This window comes from Rhincodon typus, chromosome 39 (genome assembly GCF_021869965.1).
Source record: "Rhincodon typus isolate 14 chromosome 39, sRhiTyp1.1, whole genome shotgun sequence".
Taxonomy (NCBI): domain Eukaryota; kingdom Metazoa; phylum Chordata; class Chondrichthyes; order Orectolobiformes; family Rhincodontidae; genus Rhincodon; species Rhincodon typus.
In genome coordinates this window covers 2,703,847-2,718,130 of record NC_063370.1, presented here as the reverse complement: position 1 = coordinate 2,718,130, position 14,284 = coordinate 2,703,847, and the positions used below count along the sequence as shown (strand labels likewise).

Genomic DNA, 14,284 nt, shown 5'->3' with positions numbered 1-14,284 from the left:
ACAGAATACAGTGTTAATGTTTCAGCTCGAGTGACCCTTCCTCAGAACACAGTGTTAATGCTTCAGCTCGAGTGACCCTTCCTCAGAACACAGTGCTGATTTCTCTCCACAGATACTGCCATACTGTTGACCTTTTCCAGCAATTTCTGTTCCTGGTCGTTGCAATGTTGACTAAGCTACATGGAATGAGCTGCCAGAGGATGTGGTAGAGGCTGGTACAGTTACAACATTTAAAAGACATTTGGACAGGTGCACGAATAGGAAAGGTTAAGAGGAACATGGGCCAAATGCAGGCGATTGGGACTAGTTGGGTTTGGGAAATCTTGGTCAGCCTGAATGATCAGCTTGGGCCGAAGGGCCTGTTTCCAGGCTGTATGACACTGTGATGAGATGGATTTATAGGAATAAAACCGAGTCCTGGGGTTCATTTCTGGAGAGGGTTTACAATTGAGAAGCAGTGACAACGTATTAAATCAGGGTTAACACATTGAAAATTCCACGTACAGTTCTGGAAACCATTTTATAGTAAAGGATGTTGAGGAATGGCAGAAGGTAGAACAGAAAAAGAGATTTACAAGGATGCTGCCAAAATGGAGGGGGTAGGAATGGGTGAATCAGGTAGGGAAGATAAAAACAAGGCGATGACCTGAGGAAGGTCTTTATGTCAATGAAAGGACTTCGACTGAGGGGCAGAGGACATCAGTGTGAGGCTATGGCCTAAAAATCAAATTCAGGAGAAACTTTAGCCAGAGATTGGGACTTAGAGTCATAGAGTATGGAAACAGACCATTTGGCCCACCTGCAGAAATTCACCAAAGATCCTCAGACAGCACCTTCCAAAACCCACGACCTCTCCCATCTAGAGGCTAACCCACATAACCTGCACACTATGGGGCAATTTAGCATGGCCAACCCACCCTAACCTGCACATCTTTAGGCTGTGGGAGGAAAGCGGAGCACCCGGAGGAAACCCACACAGACACGGGGAGAATGTGCAAACCCCACGCAGGCAGTCACTTGAGGGTGGAATTGAATCTGGGTCCCTAGTGCTGTGAGGCAGCAGTGCTAACCACTGTGCTGGCCCATTAAGGGGGAAGGAATGGAAGAAGAGTGAGGAGGAGTGAGAGAAAGTTCGCGTGGAGGAAAAGCTCTTGTAACTGACCATGTGGGGGCTAGGCTAATGTAGTGCAATCATTTTCACGTAGGCTATAGAAGCAGCAATGGTACAAAATTTCTTCCTCCCTTTCTCTCAAGCAGCTAGTAATCCATCACTCCGAAAGGCGGCCTTCAGTAACACAAAGCTCCTCCGATCAATCCAGGCAAAAGCAGAACAGCCAACTCACAGCCTGAGCTCGAATCCAGTACCTTTAAAACATAGGCTAAAGAGAACTGTTTGCATTGGTCTCTCTCTCCCACTCTCTATTTAATGCACAACTTTGCAGTGAATATGCAAGTGATTGTTCTTTGGGAAGTTGATTTTCCCATGAGAAGCAGGGATTTTTTTTTCTGTGTGTGTGTGTGTGTGTGTGTGTGTGTGTGTGTGTGTGTATGTGTGTGAGTGTGTGTGTGTGTGTTTGTGTGTGTGTGTGTGTGTGTGTGTGTGTGTGTGTGTGTGTGTGTGTAAGATTTTCTCCCACATTCAGAAATCAGACTGCAATTCTGACTCTCGCTACCTCCTCCCACATCTCAGAGGCCTCCAGGGTTAAAAAGTTGTGTTAAAACAAGGGCCCCCTTCTGTATCAATAGACCACTTCCAGGTCAGAAAGTCACAGGCTGTTACACACTAATGAAGCAGCGATTGGAATATTTCCTGCCAAGATATGAGTCAGGCCCATCATTAAATGATTGTTGGAAAACCATATAAACATGTTTGGAAGGCTGCTCTCCATTCCAATGGCTCAAATCCAGGTTGTGAAAACCTTTAACTATTCACTAGTGTCTGCAGAATATCTTAAACACAGTCGTTATGACCTGCTAGGTGTGATGTGGAGAAATATTTCAAAAATGGGACACAATGGGAAGGGAGGACTACAGGGGTAGCCTGGTGGCTCAGTGGTTAGCACTGCTGCCTCACTAGACCAGGGAACTGGGTTCAATTCCAGCCTCGGGTGACTCTCTGCATGGAGTTTGTACATTCTCCCTGTGTCTGTGTTGGTTTCCTCCCACAGTCCAAAGATGTGCAGGTTAGAGTGGATTTGTCTCCCATGGAGAAGGGTGGGGGGCTGCAGGGATAATCCTCATTGGAGGGTCAGTGTGAGCACTCCAGGTTTTCTGTGAAACTGGAGAAGGCCATTCAGCCCCTCCACTATACAATTATATGACTGATCTTTCACCTCAGAGCACAATGCCCCAAATCCAGAAACCTGTTAATCTCTCTTTGGAACATTCCCAATGACTGAGTTTCCACAGCCTTCCAGGTAAGAGAATTCCAAAGCTTTACCAGCCTCTGAGGGCAGAGCTATCTCCAATTCCTCAAAAACAGTCAATATTTTGGCCTCAGCCGCTTTCTGTGGAAGAGAATTCCACAGGCTCCCCATGCTCTGGGTGAAGATATTTCTCCTCATCTCAGTCTGAAACAGCCTTCTCTGTACCCTTGAAAGGAAGACTTGCACCGCGAACACAACAACTTTCACAACTGGCGCACAGCAAGATCCCACGTCCTCCTGCCTGAAGGGGGCGAGAGTGTCACCCGCTGCTTTGGACACAGCAGGAAGGGGAGAGCTGTCTAACTTGAAGGGCCCAGTGGGAAGATACAGATGCGAGTGGCAAATTGAGGGTAGAGGTCTGAATGGATCTCCTGATGCCAGATCTTACAGTCAATTCCCTGCAAGTTATTGCACTGTCAAACCTTCCAAGTTGTGAAAAAGTTTATCCCACTGCCTTTCTCAAACAGCGAACCTGTGCAGTGCCCAGCAGAGTAGAGCAGCAATTAATTAATGCTGTTCAGAGGAAATGCTTTGCTTGACTGCCCATTACTGAGGAAACCATAAATATTGCTAATTGAAGAGGTCGCTCCAGATCAGAGAACCTTATTAAAGGGACTCGCTGTTGTGAACATTATAATTAACACAGGGCAGTGCCCCTGTAGACAGAGTTGAGAGGACAGTACTATATCTGCAAAAAAAAGAGTCAGAAACTCTTCCAATTAGTTCCACCGCTCAGTCTCGAGTTATCGCTGAAGAATCAGAGCAGGGAGTCCGTACACATCACCTGCACGATGATGAGTGGGGAATGTCTGACTGTGGGGTGTGTTTGGAGCCCCTTACGTTTCACATCCTTGTCAATCCCATTTCCGAAATCGAGCGATTGGTCAGGCTTCTGGATCCAAGTCTCTGGCAATCCCATTCCACTCAGGAGCTCGAATCACAGAATCAGGCCGCTCGGCCCATTGGGGCTGTGCTAGCTCTTGGAGACAGCTCCCCAATGAGCCCACACTCTCTCTCTGTGTGGCCAGTTAATCGTTCCTCTTCAAGCCTTCCTTCCAGTTCCTTTTTGAACATTCCTGTTGAATTGACTTGCAAAGACCTTTCAGACTACAACAACTTGCTGGGGCAAAATATTTATCCTCATCTCCTCTTCAGTCTCTCACTGGTCCCTCTACACCCGGCCAAGCCTCCCTCATGACTTGGAGTGTCTCGGTTCTCTCTCTCGCCAGCCTTTTCCTAGGTAAAGAGACCAATAGAAGCGCCTGTGGTCTCTCCGCATTGACCACACTCATTTGTGGAACCATGCGAGTGAATTCCTCTGCACCTCCACAAGGCCTGGCCTCAGATTTGGAAATGGGACCCCAGGCCCTCCTCTGAGTCTTTCTGAATTTGTTCTCGTGTTGTGGGTGACACTGGCAGGATTGGGTTTATTGCCCAGTGACCCTGAGAGGTTCTGATAATTGGATGGCAGGCCACATTATAGGAGATTGAGGAACAACCAGGTGGGACTAGGGGTTGGGCAGGGGGTTCTGGACTCATGACTGTTCAGTCCAGGTCACAGCAGGATTGGAAGAGGCGGGTCCCCCTCTCTGAAGGCACTATTGGACCATGGAATTTTATTTTTTCTTTATTCATTCATAGGATGAGGGTGTCGCTGGCCAGGCAGCATTTATTGCCCATCCCTAATTCCCCAGAGGGCAGTATCAGAGTCAACCACATTGCTGTGGGTCTGGAGTCACATGTAGGCCAGACCAGGTAAGGATGGCAGTTTCCTTCCCAGATGGTTTTTTTTCCTGACAATGGATTCACGGTCATCATTAGATTCTTAATTCCAGAATCATGGAATAGAATCCCTACAGAGCAGAAAGAGGCCATTCAAGTCTCACCTACCCTCCAAAGAGCATCCCCAACAAACCCAGCCCCCCTCTACCCTATCCGTGTAACCCTGCATTTCCCACGGCCAATCCACCCTAACCTGCACATCTTTGGACTGTGGGAGGAAACCGGAGCACCCGGAGGAAACCCACGCAGACACAGGGAGAATGTGCAAACTCCCTGAGGGTGGAATCGAACCTGGGTCCCTGTGAGGAAGCAGTGGCTAACCACTGAGCCTGTCATTTGGGTTTTGCCAAGCTCCTGGTCTCCAGACAGTGACTCTGGTTACCGGCCTGTGTGTGGAATCTGGATTGGGAACGCACATCGGCTGAGACATCCAGCACCCACCACCCCACCGACCCCCCTGGTCGGGGGGAGGGAGGGCATCACCTCGGCAGACCTCCCCTTTGGGTGTAATGTTGCGGAGTTTGAGGCACACTGCAGGACACAGTGTCGGCTCTGACCCAGTGCAGCATTGTCACTGCTTCAGCAGCTCGGGCTTCCGCTTCCTTGAAACTAGTGGTGGTGGACACCAAGCTATTTGTGTCCTAGACAACAGTGTCTCAGCCAACATTCACCCCCTACCCCAGCTACATCACCATGAGACCTGGGACCCACCCCCAACCCGCCTCATTGCAGCTGTTAGCGTCTCGATGCAGGAAAGTAACCAAAGCCATTGGGAAATTCAAACATTCCCTACACTCACCGGCTCTGACATGTGGGCAGACTCAGTGAAAGGGGAAGGGGCCCATTTCTAAATAACACCACCAAAGCATCTCGCTGACACAGAAATGAGTCTGAAGTGCAGTCAACCTGCTGATACAGGAAACCAATCGGTGCACGGCACGATCCCACAAGCAGGAACGTGCTAATGGGCTGGGCCATCGAGCGGATTGAGGAAGAGACATCCCTCAAGGGAGGGAGGAAGAGCTGGATTGTCTGTCCCCACCCCCAGCCCTGTTTCACTCCATCTTTTACCCCTGTCCAGCACATTAAGTCGTTGCAGGGTTGGGTGTATGATTATATTTTTATTCATTTGCACGGTGTGGGTGTCACTCGCTGGGCCAGCTTTCATAGCCCATCCCAGACGGCAGTTAGGAGTCAACCACATTGCTGTGGGTCTGGAGTCACATGTGGAACGAGACCAGGTAAGGATGGCAGTTTCCTTCCCTAAAGGGCATTAGTGACCCAGGTAGATCCATACGCACATGCAGCACAGTCCAACTCATCTACACCAATCAGATATCCTAAAATAATCTAGTCCCATTTGCCAACATTTGGCCCATATCCCTCTAAACCCTTCCTATTCATATATCCATCCAGATGCCTTTTAAATGTTGTAATTGTACCAGCCTCCACCACTTCCTCTGGCAGCTCATTCCATACACACACCACCCTCTGCGTGAAAAAGTTACCTCTTTGGTCCCTTTTAAATCTTTCCCCTCTCACCTTAAACCTATGCCCCTCTAGTTTTGGACTCCCCTACTCTGGGGAAAAGACCTTGGCTATTCACCCTATCCATGCCCCTCATGATTTTAGAAACCTCTATAAGGTCACCCCTCAGCCTCTGACGCTCCAGGGAAAATAGCCCCAGGCTGGGCAATGGTCATTGTTGGACTTTTAATTCCAGATTTTTATTGGATTCAAATTCCACTGCCTGGCCTGGGGGGATTTGAGCCCATGTTCCTGGAACATGAGCTGGATCTCCAGATTAACAGGCAGGTTATGATATCACTAGGCCATCCCCTCCCTCACTGAGGGGATAGTCTGGGGGAAAGGAGAAGTGGGGTGGCACAGCGGCTCAGTGGTTAGCACTGCTGCCTCACAGCACCAGGGACCCAGGTTCAACTCCAGCCTTGGGCAACTGTCTGTGTGGAGTTTGCACATTCTCCCCATATCTGCATGGGTTTCCTCTGGGTGGTCCAGTTTCCTCCCACAGTCCAAAGATATGCAGGTTAGGGTGGATTGGGCCATGAGAAATTACCCCATAGTGTTCAGGGACATACAGGGAAGGTGGATTAGCCATGGGAAATGCAGGGTGGTCTTCAGAGGGTCAGTGCAGACTCGATGGGCCAACCAGCCTTCTCCCACGCTGTAGAGATTGTATGATTCTAAGGGATCGGTCATGGAGAGAGTGGGAGCAGGTTGACAGTATGTGGGGGCCATGAGGTACATGTGAGGGCTCATGGGCTTGCAAATGCATATTGCACCCAATCTCAATTTTTGGGAGGGTCTTGCCTTACCTCCACGATGCTCTTCAAATCCCGAACGAACGCCTGTTCAGTTTCAATGATCTCCTTCACCACCCTGTCCACATGGGACAGCTTCACCAGGGGCTCCTTGAGTTGGGACGTGGCGCTGGGAGGAGGGGACCAGGGAACACCGCGACAGTCCATTCCCCGGGGAGCTTCCATCATCATGTTCCCGGGCCTGCCATCCCCCTCCCCCAAGGGGGCCTTGGCATGGCTGACCGGTGTTAGGTCCAGGCTGATGTCGCTGCCGAGCACAGCGGGGTAACTGAAACTGCCTGTGCTTGGTACCAGGGTCCCATTGCTGCCGAACGAGCTGTGACCATCCTGCAGCGATGCCGAGGAAGTGGAAGAGCTGAGGCTCACCGGGTGGTCACTATCCGAACAAACTGTGTTCACGGACGTACAGCTGCCCGAGATGGGGGCAACTGATACCCCGTCCACCACGGCCGCCGCCATCAGGGTCAGGGATGAGGCCGAGCACGGTCTGGAGGCACCTGACGGGAGGAAAAGGGCAGAATTAGGAGCTACGTAAATGCAGAGAATGAGACATTCCATTTCCTTGGACAATCAGATTCCCTCACACAAAGCCATGCTTCATAACAGATAGACACATACAGACATACACACACACACACAGTAACCTGACAGAGAATTCAATTAGACTAAAAACGGACACTGTTGCAGAAATTCAGCAGGTCTGGCAGCATTGCACAGTGGCTCAGTGGTTAACACTGTTGCCTCACAGCACCAGGGACCCGAGTTCAATTCCCAGCCTCAGGCGACTGTCTGCGCGGAGTTTGCACATTCTCCCTGTGTCGGCGTGGGTTTCCTCCCACAGTCCAAACACATACAGGCTGGGTGGGTGAGTCATGGGAAATGTAAGGTTATAGGGGTGAGGTGTGGGTGTGTGTGTGTGAGATGCCCTGTGTAGGGGTGGTGTGCCCCTGATGGGCTGAATGGCCTACTGCCACATAGTACTGAGTTAACTTGGAAACTTTGATTATTGCAAAAAAGACACTGGACTTGAAATAATAACTCTGTTTCTCTCTCCGTAGATGCTGCCAGACCTGCTGAGTTTCTCCAGCAATTTCTGTTTGTGTTTCAGATTTCCAGGCCTCCAAGTCCTTTATTTTATCCAAAAATCATCTACTGACTCCTTTTTGAATGGGTTAATCAGACCTCCGTTTGTAACCTCTCTCACACATCTAGCACTCCAAAAAACATCTTCTTTAAAAGTTATCCATCACAAATTTGTGTCCCTCGGATTAAGAGGCTATTCCGCCACTAGACCATGGGACAGTTAACTCAATGCTGACAGTTATCTGAGGAAGGGTCACTGGACCTGAAACATTCACTCTGTTTTCTCTCCACAGATGCTGCCAGACCTGCTGAGCTCTCCCAGCAACTTCTGTTTTGTTCCGTATCTGTCTTTGCTTTAAAGTCCTCGATCCCCCGTTATCTGCCAAAAAAACCCATCAACCTCACTGTTGAAGTTTTCAATCGAAATGTTTAGCTTCAGCAATACCTGTTGGTTCAAAATTAAAGACAGATGTAGCAACAGCTTCAGATGTCTTTGTTATTTTAAGCATTTCAACAAGATAAAAATAAAGTGGGCAGAAATCTTTCTGACACAAAGATTTAAAAGGATTTGCTTTGTTTTTCCCCAAATGTTCTTTGATTGAGACGTGAACACATTTGTTTTATGTCAGGTTTACAGTGCAGAATCAGGCCATTCAGCCCATCTGATCGCTTATATCTCATACAAAGCTCAGACAACCCTCTCTCCTGTCTTCTCCTATCAGTGCATCCTTTTCTCTCTCCTCTCCTCCTGTATATCTCCCCTTAAAGATGTCACTTTCTGCTAAAAATTTGCGGAAACAAAATTCGACCCAATTCTGAAATGAGACACGCAGCGAGACAGTAATATTCAGGGATGGAATCCGAGATTATGGACGTGATTTCGCGATCCAAGCTATCAGTAAGTAAGACAACTCGTTCTGATAGTATCGACGTTAACACAGTCACTGTAATCTCACTGCAACCAACAGTAGTATCCAGAGGTCTGAAGGTGATCTCATTGCAATCCGAGGAGGTGAGGGGGTGCTCAACAGAGTCGAATGCTGAGAAACTCTTTCTAGATCCTGGGGGACAAGAGTTTCAAAATGAGGGGTCTTCCATTTAGGACAGAGATGGGGAATTCCTTGAATTTGGAATTCTCTTGCCCAGCAACCAGTGGGCACTGGATCATTGAATCGATCTGAGGCAGAGGCAGATTTCCAGAGTGAGTCAAAGATCACACTGAGTTTTTTGAGGAAGTTACCAAGAAGATCGATGAGGGCAGAGCAACAGACGTTGTTTTACTCGGACTTCAGTAAAGCCTTTGACAAGGTTCCGCATGGTAGACTCATTCGTAACGTTAGGTCACATGGGATTCTGCGTGATCTTGCCAATTGGACACAAATTGACTTCAAGGCAGGAGACAGAGACTGGTGGTGGAGGGTTGCTTTTCGAACTGGAGGCCTATTGCCAGTGGTGTGCTCCACGGGGATCGGTTCTGGGCTCTCTGTTTGTCATTTATATAAATGATTTGGATGAGAATAGAGAAGGCATGGTTAGTAAGTTTGCAGATGACGCCAAAATTGGTGGCACAGTAGACAATGAAGAAGGTCTAAGATTACAAAGGGACCTTGATCAAATGGGTCAATGTGCTGAAAAATGGTAGATGGAGCTCAATTTGGATAAACGCAAGGTATGGCATTTTGATAAAACAAACAAGGGTGGGTCTTATACAGCAAATAGTTGGGCCTTGGGTAGTATGGTAGAACAGAGACCCCCAAGGGTTCAGGTACATCATTCTTTGAACGTTGTGTCACGTATAGACAGGGTGGTTAAAAAGGCGTTTGGCACACTTACCTTCATTGCTTAGTCCTTTGAGTAAAGAAGTTGGGAAGTCATGTTGAAGTTGTACAGGACATTGGTGAGGCCTCTTCTGGAGCACTGTGTCTAGTTCTGGTCGCCCCGCTACAGGAAGGATATTATTAAACTGGAGAGGCTTCAGAAGAGATTTACCAGGATGTTGCTGGGTATGGAAGGTTTGAGTTATAAAGAAAGGCTGGATACACTGGGACTTTTCTCACTGGAGTATAGGAGGTTGAGAGGTGACCTTATAAAAGTTAATAAAATAATGAGGAGTAGAGATAGAGTTATTGGTAGTTGCCTTTTCCCTAGGATGGGGGATTTCAGGACTAGGGGGCACATTTTTAAGGTGAGGGAAGAAAAATTTTAAAAATGACTCTGTGACTCTACGAGGGGCAGACGGCAAAATGGAGTTAAGACTGTAATTGGATCAGGTTTTATTGAATGATGGAACAGGCTCGAGGGGCTGAATGGCCTAACTCCTGCTCCTATATCTTAGCCGTTCATGACATTCGCATTATCTCCGCGGATGGAGTGCCATCTCTTGTTCTTTTATCAGTGTGATACAGCTGGATGTAAAACCAGGAGACGTCTACATTTAAGACTGTCCCGTGATCAGTACTCAGAAGGAGTCACTGGTGAAGGTTTCTTTTCATTCTGTGACTGTGAAACCAAGGCTGAGAGGTTCAAATTCTCCTGAAAAACTGAGCAGACTGTAGCATCTTTCTGTACAGAGGCCAAGGGAGGGAGCTGATAGACAATTCCTTGACATTCAATGGTGTTACCATCACTGAATTCCCCACTATCCACATCCTGGGGGTTACCATTGACCAGAAACTCAACTGGACTCACCGCATAAACACAGTGGCTACAAGAGCAGGTCAGAGGCTGGGAATCCTGCAGCGAGTAACTCCCCTCCTGACTCCCCAAAGCCTGTCCCACCATCTACAAGGCACAAGTCAGGAGTGGGATGGAATACTCCCCACTTGCCCTGGATGGGGGCAGCTCCAACAACACTCAAGTAGCTCAACACCATCCAGGGCAAAGCAGCTCCCGCTTGATTGGCACCACATCCACAAACATCCCACTCCCTCCACCCCCACCGACGCTCAGTCGCAGCAGTGTGTACCATCTACAAGATGCACTGCAGAAACTCACCAAAGATCCTCAGACAGCACCTTCCAAACCCACAACCACTTCCATCTAGAAGGACAAGGGGCAGCAGATACATGGGAGCACCACCCCCTGCAAGTTCCCCTCCAAGCCACTCACCATCCCTACTTGGAAATATATTGCCGTTCCTTCACTGTCGCTGGGTCAAAATCCTGGAATTCCCTCCCTCAGGGCAGTGTGGGTCAACCCACAGCAGGGGCACTGCAGCGGTTCAAGAAGGCAGCTCACCCTCACCTTCCCAAGGGGCAACTAGGGATGGGCAATAAATACTGGGCCCAGCCAGACACACCCACATCCATGAGTGAATATACCGAAAATGTCTTCAGCAGCACTGAAAGGGTTAATGATGCTCCGTTACCCTGAGTATCCCAGTGTTACCACGTAGCCTGGCCTAATCACAGTCAGCCCATTAAAACCCATGCACTGACTCAGCCTCCCAACCTCTACAATGCACCTCTGGACTGAACACATCACTGCTGCAGCGAGCAATTCCACTTTAAACCCTCAGTCCGGTACTATAATCACTACGGGCCCCCTCACTCCAGTCTCATAACCACCCCCACAGCAAGGGGGGAGGAGGGAGACACAGACTGGAGGGGGCCAGAGGGTCTGGGAATCTGTCCTCCCTACGGAGCGTCTTGGATGGAGATAGGGCAGGGTCTGCAATCGCCTGATTCCAATCTCTAATACACTCGAGCCACACGCATGGCAAAGAGACTGAAGCCAAACATGAAACGTAAGACGCTCTCGCTGCTTCACATTGTAACCTTATTTATCAACAAGACATAACACGACCTTCAGGCAAGGCCCACACTCTGACTGAGCTGCACCGAAGCAGTGTAGCCACATACGGCGCTGACCCCCACCGCCAACAAACCCCGCACCCACCCCCCCTCGCCAAGTAGACGTTGAGTCTTTGCCTCTTGATGGTGAATCTCTCTGGGGTAGGGGTTTCCGCTGGCACTAAATACCACACCATCCGTGCTGAGGTGTCAACGTTGCTTAGATACATTCATGGTTTTTCAACGCTAGGTCTCCCACCATCAACACCCTCAGCCCCTAGCCAACATACCACCTAACATTCACTGTCCCAACATCTCAGGGGAGTCCAGTGCACAGCAAGATTCCACAGGATGAAAGGTAAGCATTCCCTGACCCTCCAACAGTGTGGCGCCCCCTCAGCGCTGACCCTCTGACAGTGCGCACTCCCTCAGCACTGACCCTCCGACAGTGCGGCGCTCCCTCAGTACTGACCCTCCGACAGTGCGGCGCTCCCTCAGCACTGACCCTCCGACAGTGCCCACTCCCTCAGCACTGACCCTCCGACATTGCGGCGCTCCCTCAGCACTGACCCTCCGACATTGCGGCGCTCCCACAGCGCTGTGATGAATCTGATTGTGTGTTCAGGTCCTGGCTGATGGGATTAGTGTGGAACCTCCTGAGCTGGGCCTGAGAAGCTGGAATTTGCACGTTACAAAGCAGGAGAAACCGAGGATAAAGCTGCCAGATCAAACGTGCACATTTTAACAAACAGGCAATGAAACGACACAAGGAAATGGTCAATTTCCAAAAACAAAAACCCCTTTCTGGCAAAACATGTGTAACCCTGCGAGCGGCTATGAACGAGTGGAAAAGTGCTGTGTTTTTGAAAAACACTGATCAATTGCAATTGTGAAATAACTCTGCTCGGTTTAAGTCTGAACACACTGGATCAGAGAGTTACTGGCTGTTGATGTGGGAGATAAAATGAAAACATTGCAGAACTGCACTGTGCTCTGACTTCCTGAAAGAAACCACGAGCCTGTGACCCAGAACAGTTTAGCAACTCACTGCCTTTTTCACAACTCAAAACTGCAAAAATCTCTCCGTTTCACCTGGGAAACCGGCCCAGCCTGACAAGCCGCTGAGATATTCGACCCGGATTTACCTCGCACTGTCTCACTCGCTGTCCGTGATTATAACCGTGCCATTCCCCTGATTTTTTTTCCAAGCACAAGCTGCTTCTCCACGGAGACAGACAAATCGAGAGAACAGAGAGATGTGTGAGCACCTGCAAACCAGCAACACCTTCCTGTTTGCAAATGTCAGATCATTTTAGTTTGCATTGACAAAAGCTCGAGAGGTTCAGTGAAGGCAGAGAGAGAGAGACAGAGGGGAAAATACGCTGTTGCCAGGCAACGAGATGAAATAGATTTATCCATGTCAAGGATGGAAGTGGCCTTTATTTTTGGCACTTAGTGACAAATATTTTAAGTGTCGGCAAATTACCAGCTCCTTATTTGTTCGTGTGTCGCTGGACCAAGCCAACATCATATTGGCCATCTCTGAGTGACCTTTGATCCTGAGTGTTTCGCAAAGCCATTTCAGAAGGTGCTTAGGAGTCAACCACATCACTGTGGATCTGGAGTCATAGAGCTGTACATCACGGAAACAGAGTCTCCATACCGACCAGATATCCTAAATTAATCCAGTCCCGTTTGCCAGCATTTGGCCCATGTCCCTCTAAACCCTTCCCATTCATATACCCATCCAGATACCTTTAAATGTTGTAATTGTACCAGCCTCCACCACTTCCTCTGGCAGTTCGTTCCATACACGCACCACCCTCTGTGTGAAAAAGTTGCCCCTCAGATCCCTTTTTAAATCTTTCCCCTCTCACCTTAAACCTATGCCCCTCTAGCTTTGAACTCCCCCTACTCTGGGGAAAAGACCTTGGCTATTCACCCTCTCCATGCCCCTCATGATTTTATAAACCTCTATAAGGTCACCCCTCAGCCTCCAACGCTCCAGGGAAAATAGCCCCAGTCTATTCAGCCTCTCCCTGTAGCTCAAACCCTCCAACTGTGGTGTCCAAGATGAGAACAATCCCTCATTTCAAACAAAGTTCCCCTTTCTGGGATCTTTACCTGCACTTTGTAACATGCTGAGTTTCTTTCACCCTCTTCCAGAGGAATACCTTTCACTGATTGGACAGAATTGTCCTCCCAAAGCAGGGGTGGTCGGTTTCTGAACCCACTTTGCATTTGTCCCCATGCTCTCTGATCTCGGGCTAAAACTCTGATTCTCTCTCTCTCTCTTTCACACTCCATCTCTCCCTCTGTCCCAAACCTTCAGCCATTAGGAGACAGAGCAAAGAAAGAATCTGCATTTGTATAGTGCTTTTTGTGAACCTCCCAGCACACTTTTACAGCCCATGAAGTGTGGTCTATGATGTAGCGTGGGAGCTATCTGAGCAGTTTTCCTGCTGACAAGGCACAGGGCTGAATGTTACAGAGAGAGTTTCTGTTCTGCTTCGATTCCCAAACGGCCAAACCTCGAAAGCTATAGACACTCCCAATCCCAAATCCCCATCTGTCCCAGGTCTGTTACTGGGAGAGGGGCTCTTGAAGACAGGATGGTGTAGTGGTAATGTCACTAGTCTAGCAATTGAGAACACCCCAAACCCGGGATCGAACCCCACCCGGGAGGGCAATGGTTATACGTGAATTCAGTCAAGGGTTGCCCCAAGGGCGTTACAGTCAAAATCCCCCCAGGGTCACAAATACCCTTTAGGGAAGAAGATCCACTCTCCTTATCCTGCTCTGGCCTACATGTGATTCCAGGCCCATGGCGATGTGGGGTAGGGGGATGGGGGATGGGGGG

At 49.0% G+C, this 14,284-nt stretch overlaps 1 protein-coding gene across 1 annotated transcript in view; it reads right to left on the bottom strand.

Moving 5' to 3' along the window:
* LOC109926145 (pleckstrin homology domain-containing family G member 1-like) overlaps positions 1 to 12,678 on the bottom strand; it is a 47,589-nt gene extending 34,911 nt beyond the window's left edge. The window contains exons 1-2 of the mRNA XM_048618197.1: positions 12,570 to 12,678; positions 6,545 to 7,047 (exon numbers count right to left, since the gene is read on the bottom strand). Of these exons, the coding sequence (XP_048474154.1) occupies positions 6,545 to 7,009 (465 nt within the window). The 5' untranslated portion in view covers positions 7,010 to 7,047; positions 12,570 to 12,678. The remainder of the gene's footprint in view (positions 1 to 6,544; positions 7,048 to 12,569) is intronic.
* Positions 12,679 to 14,284: the final 1,606 nt, after the last annotated feature.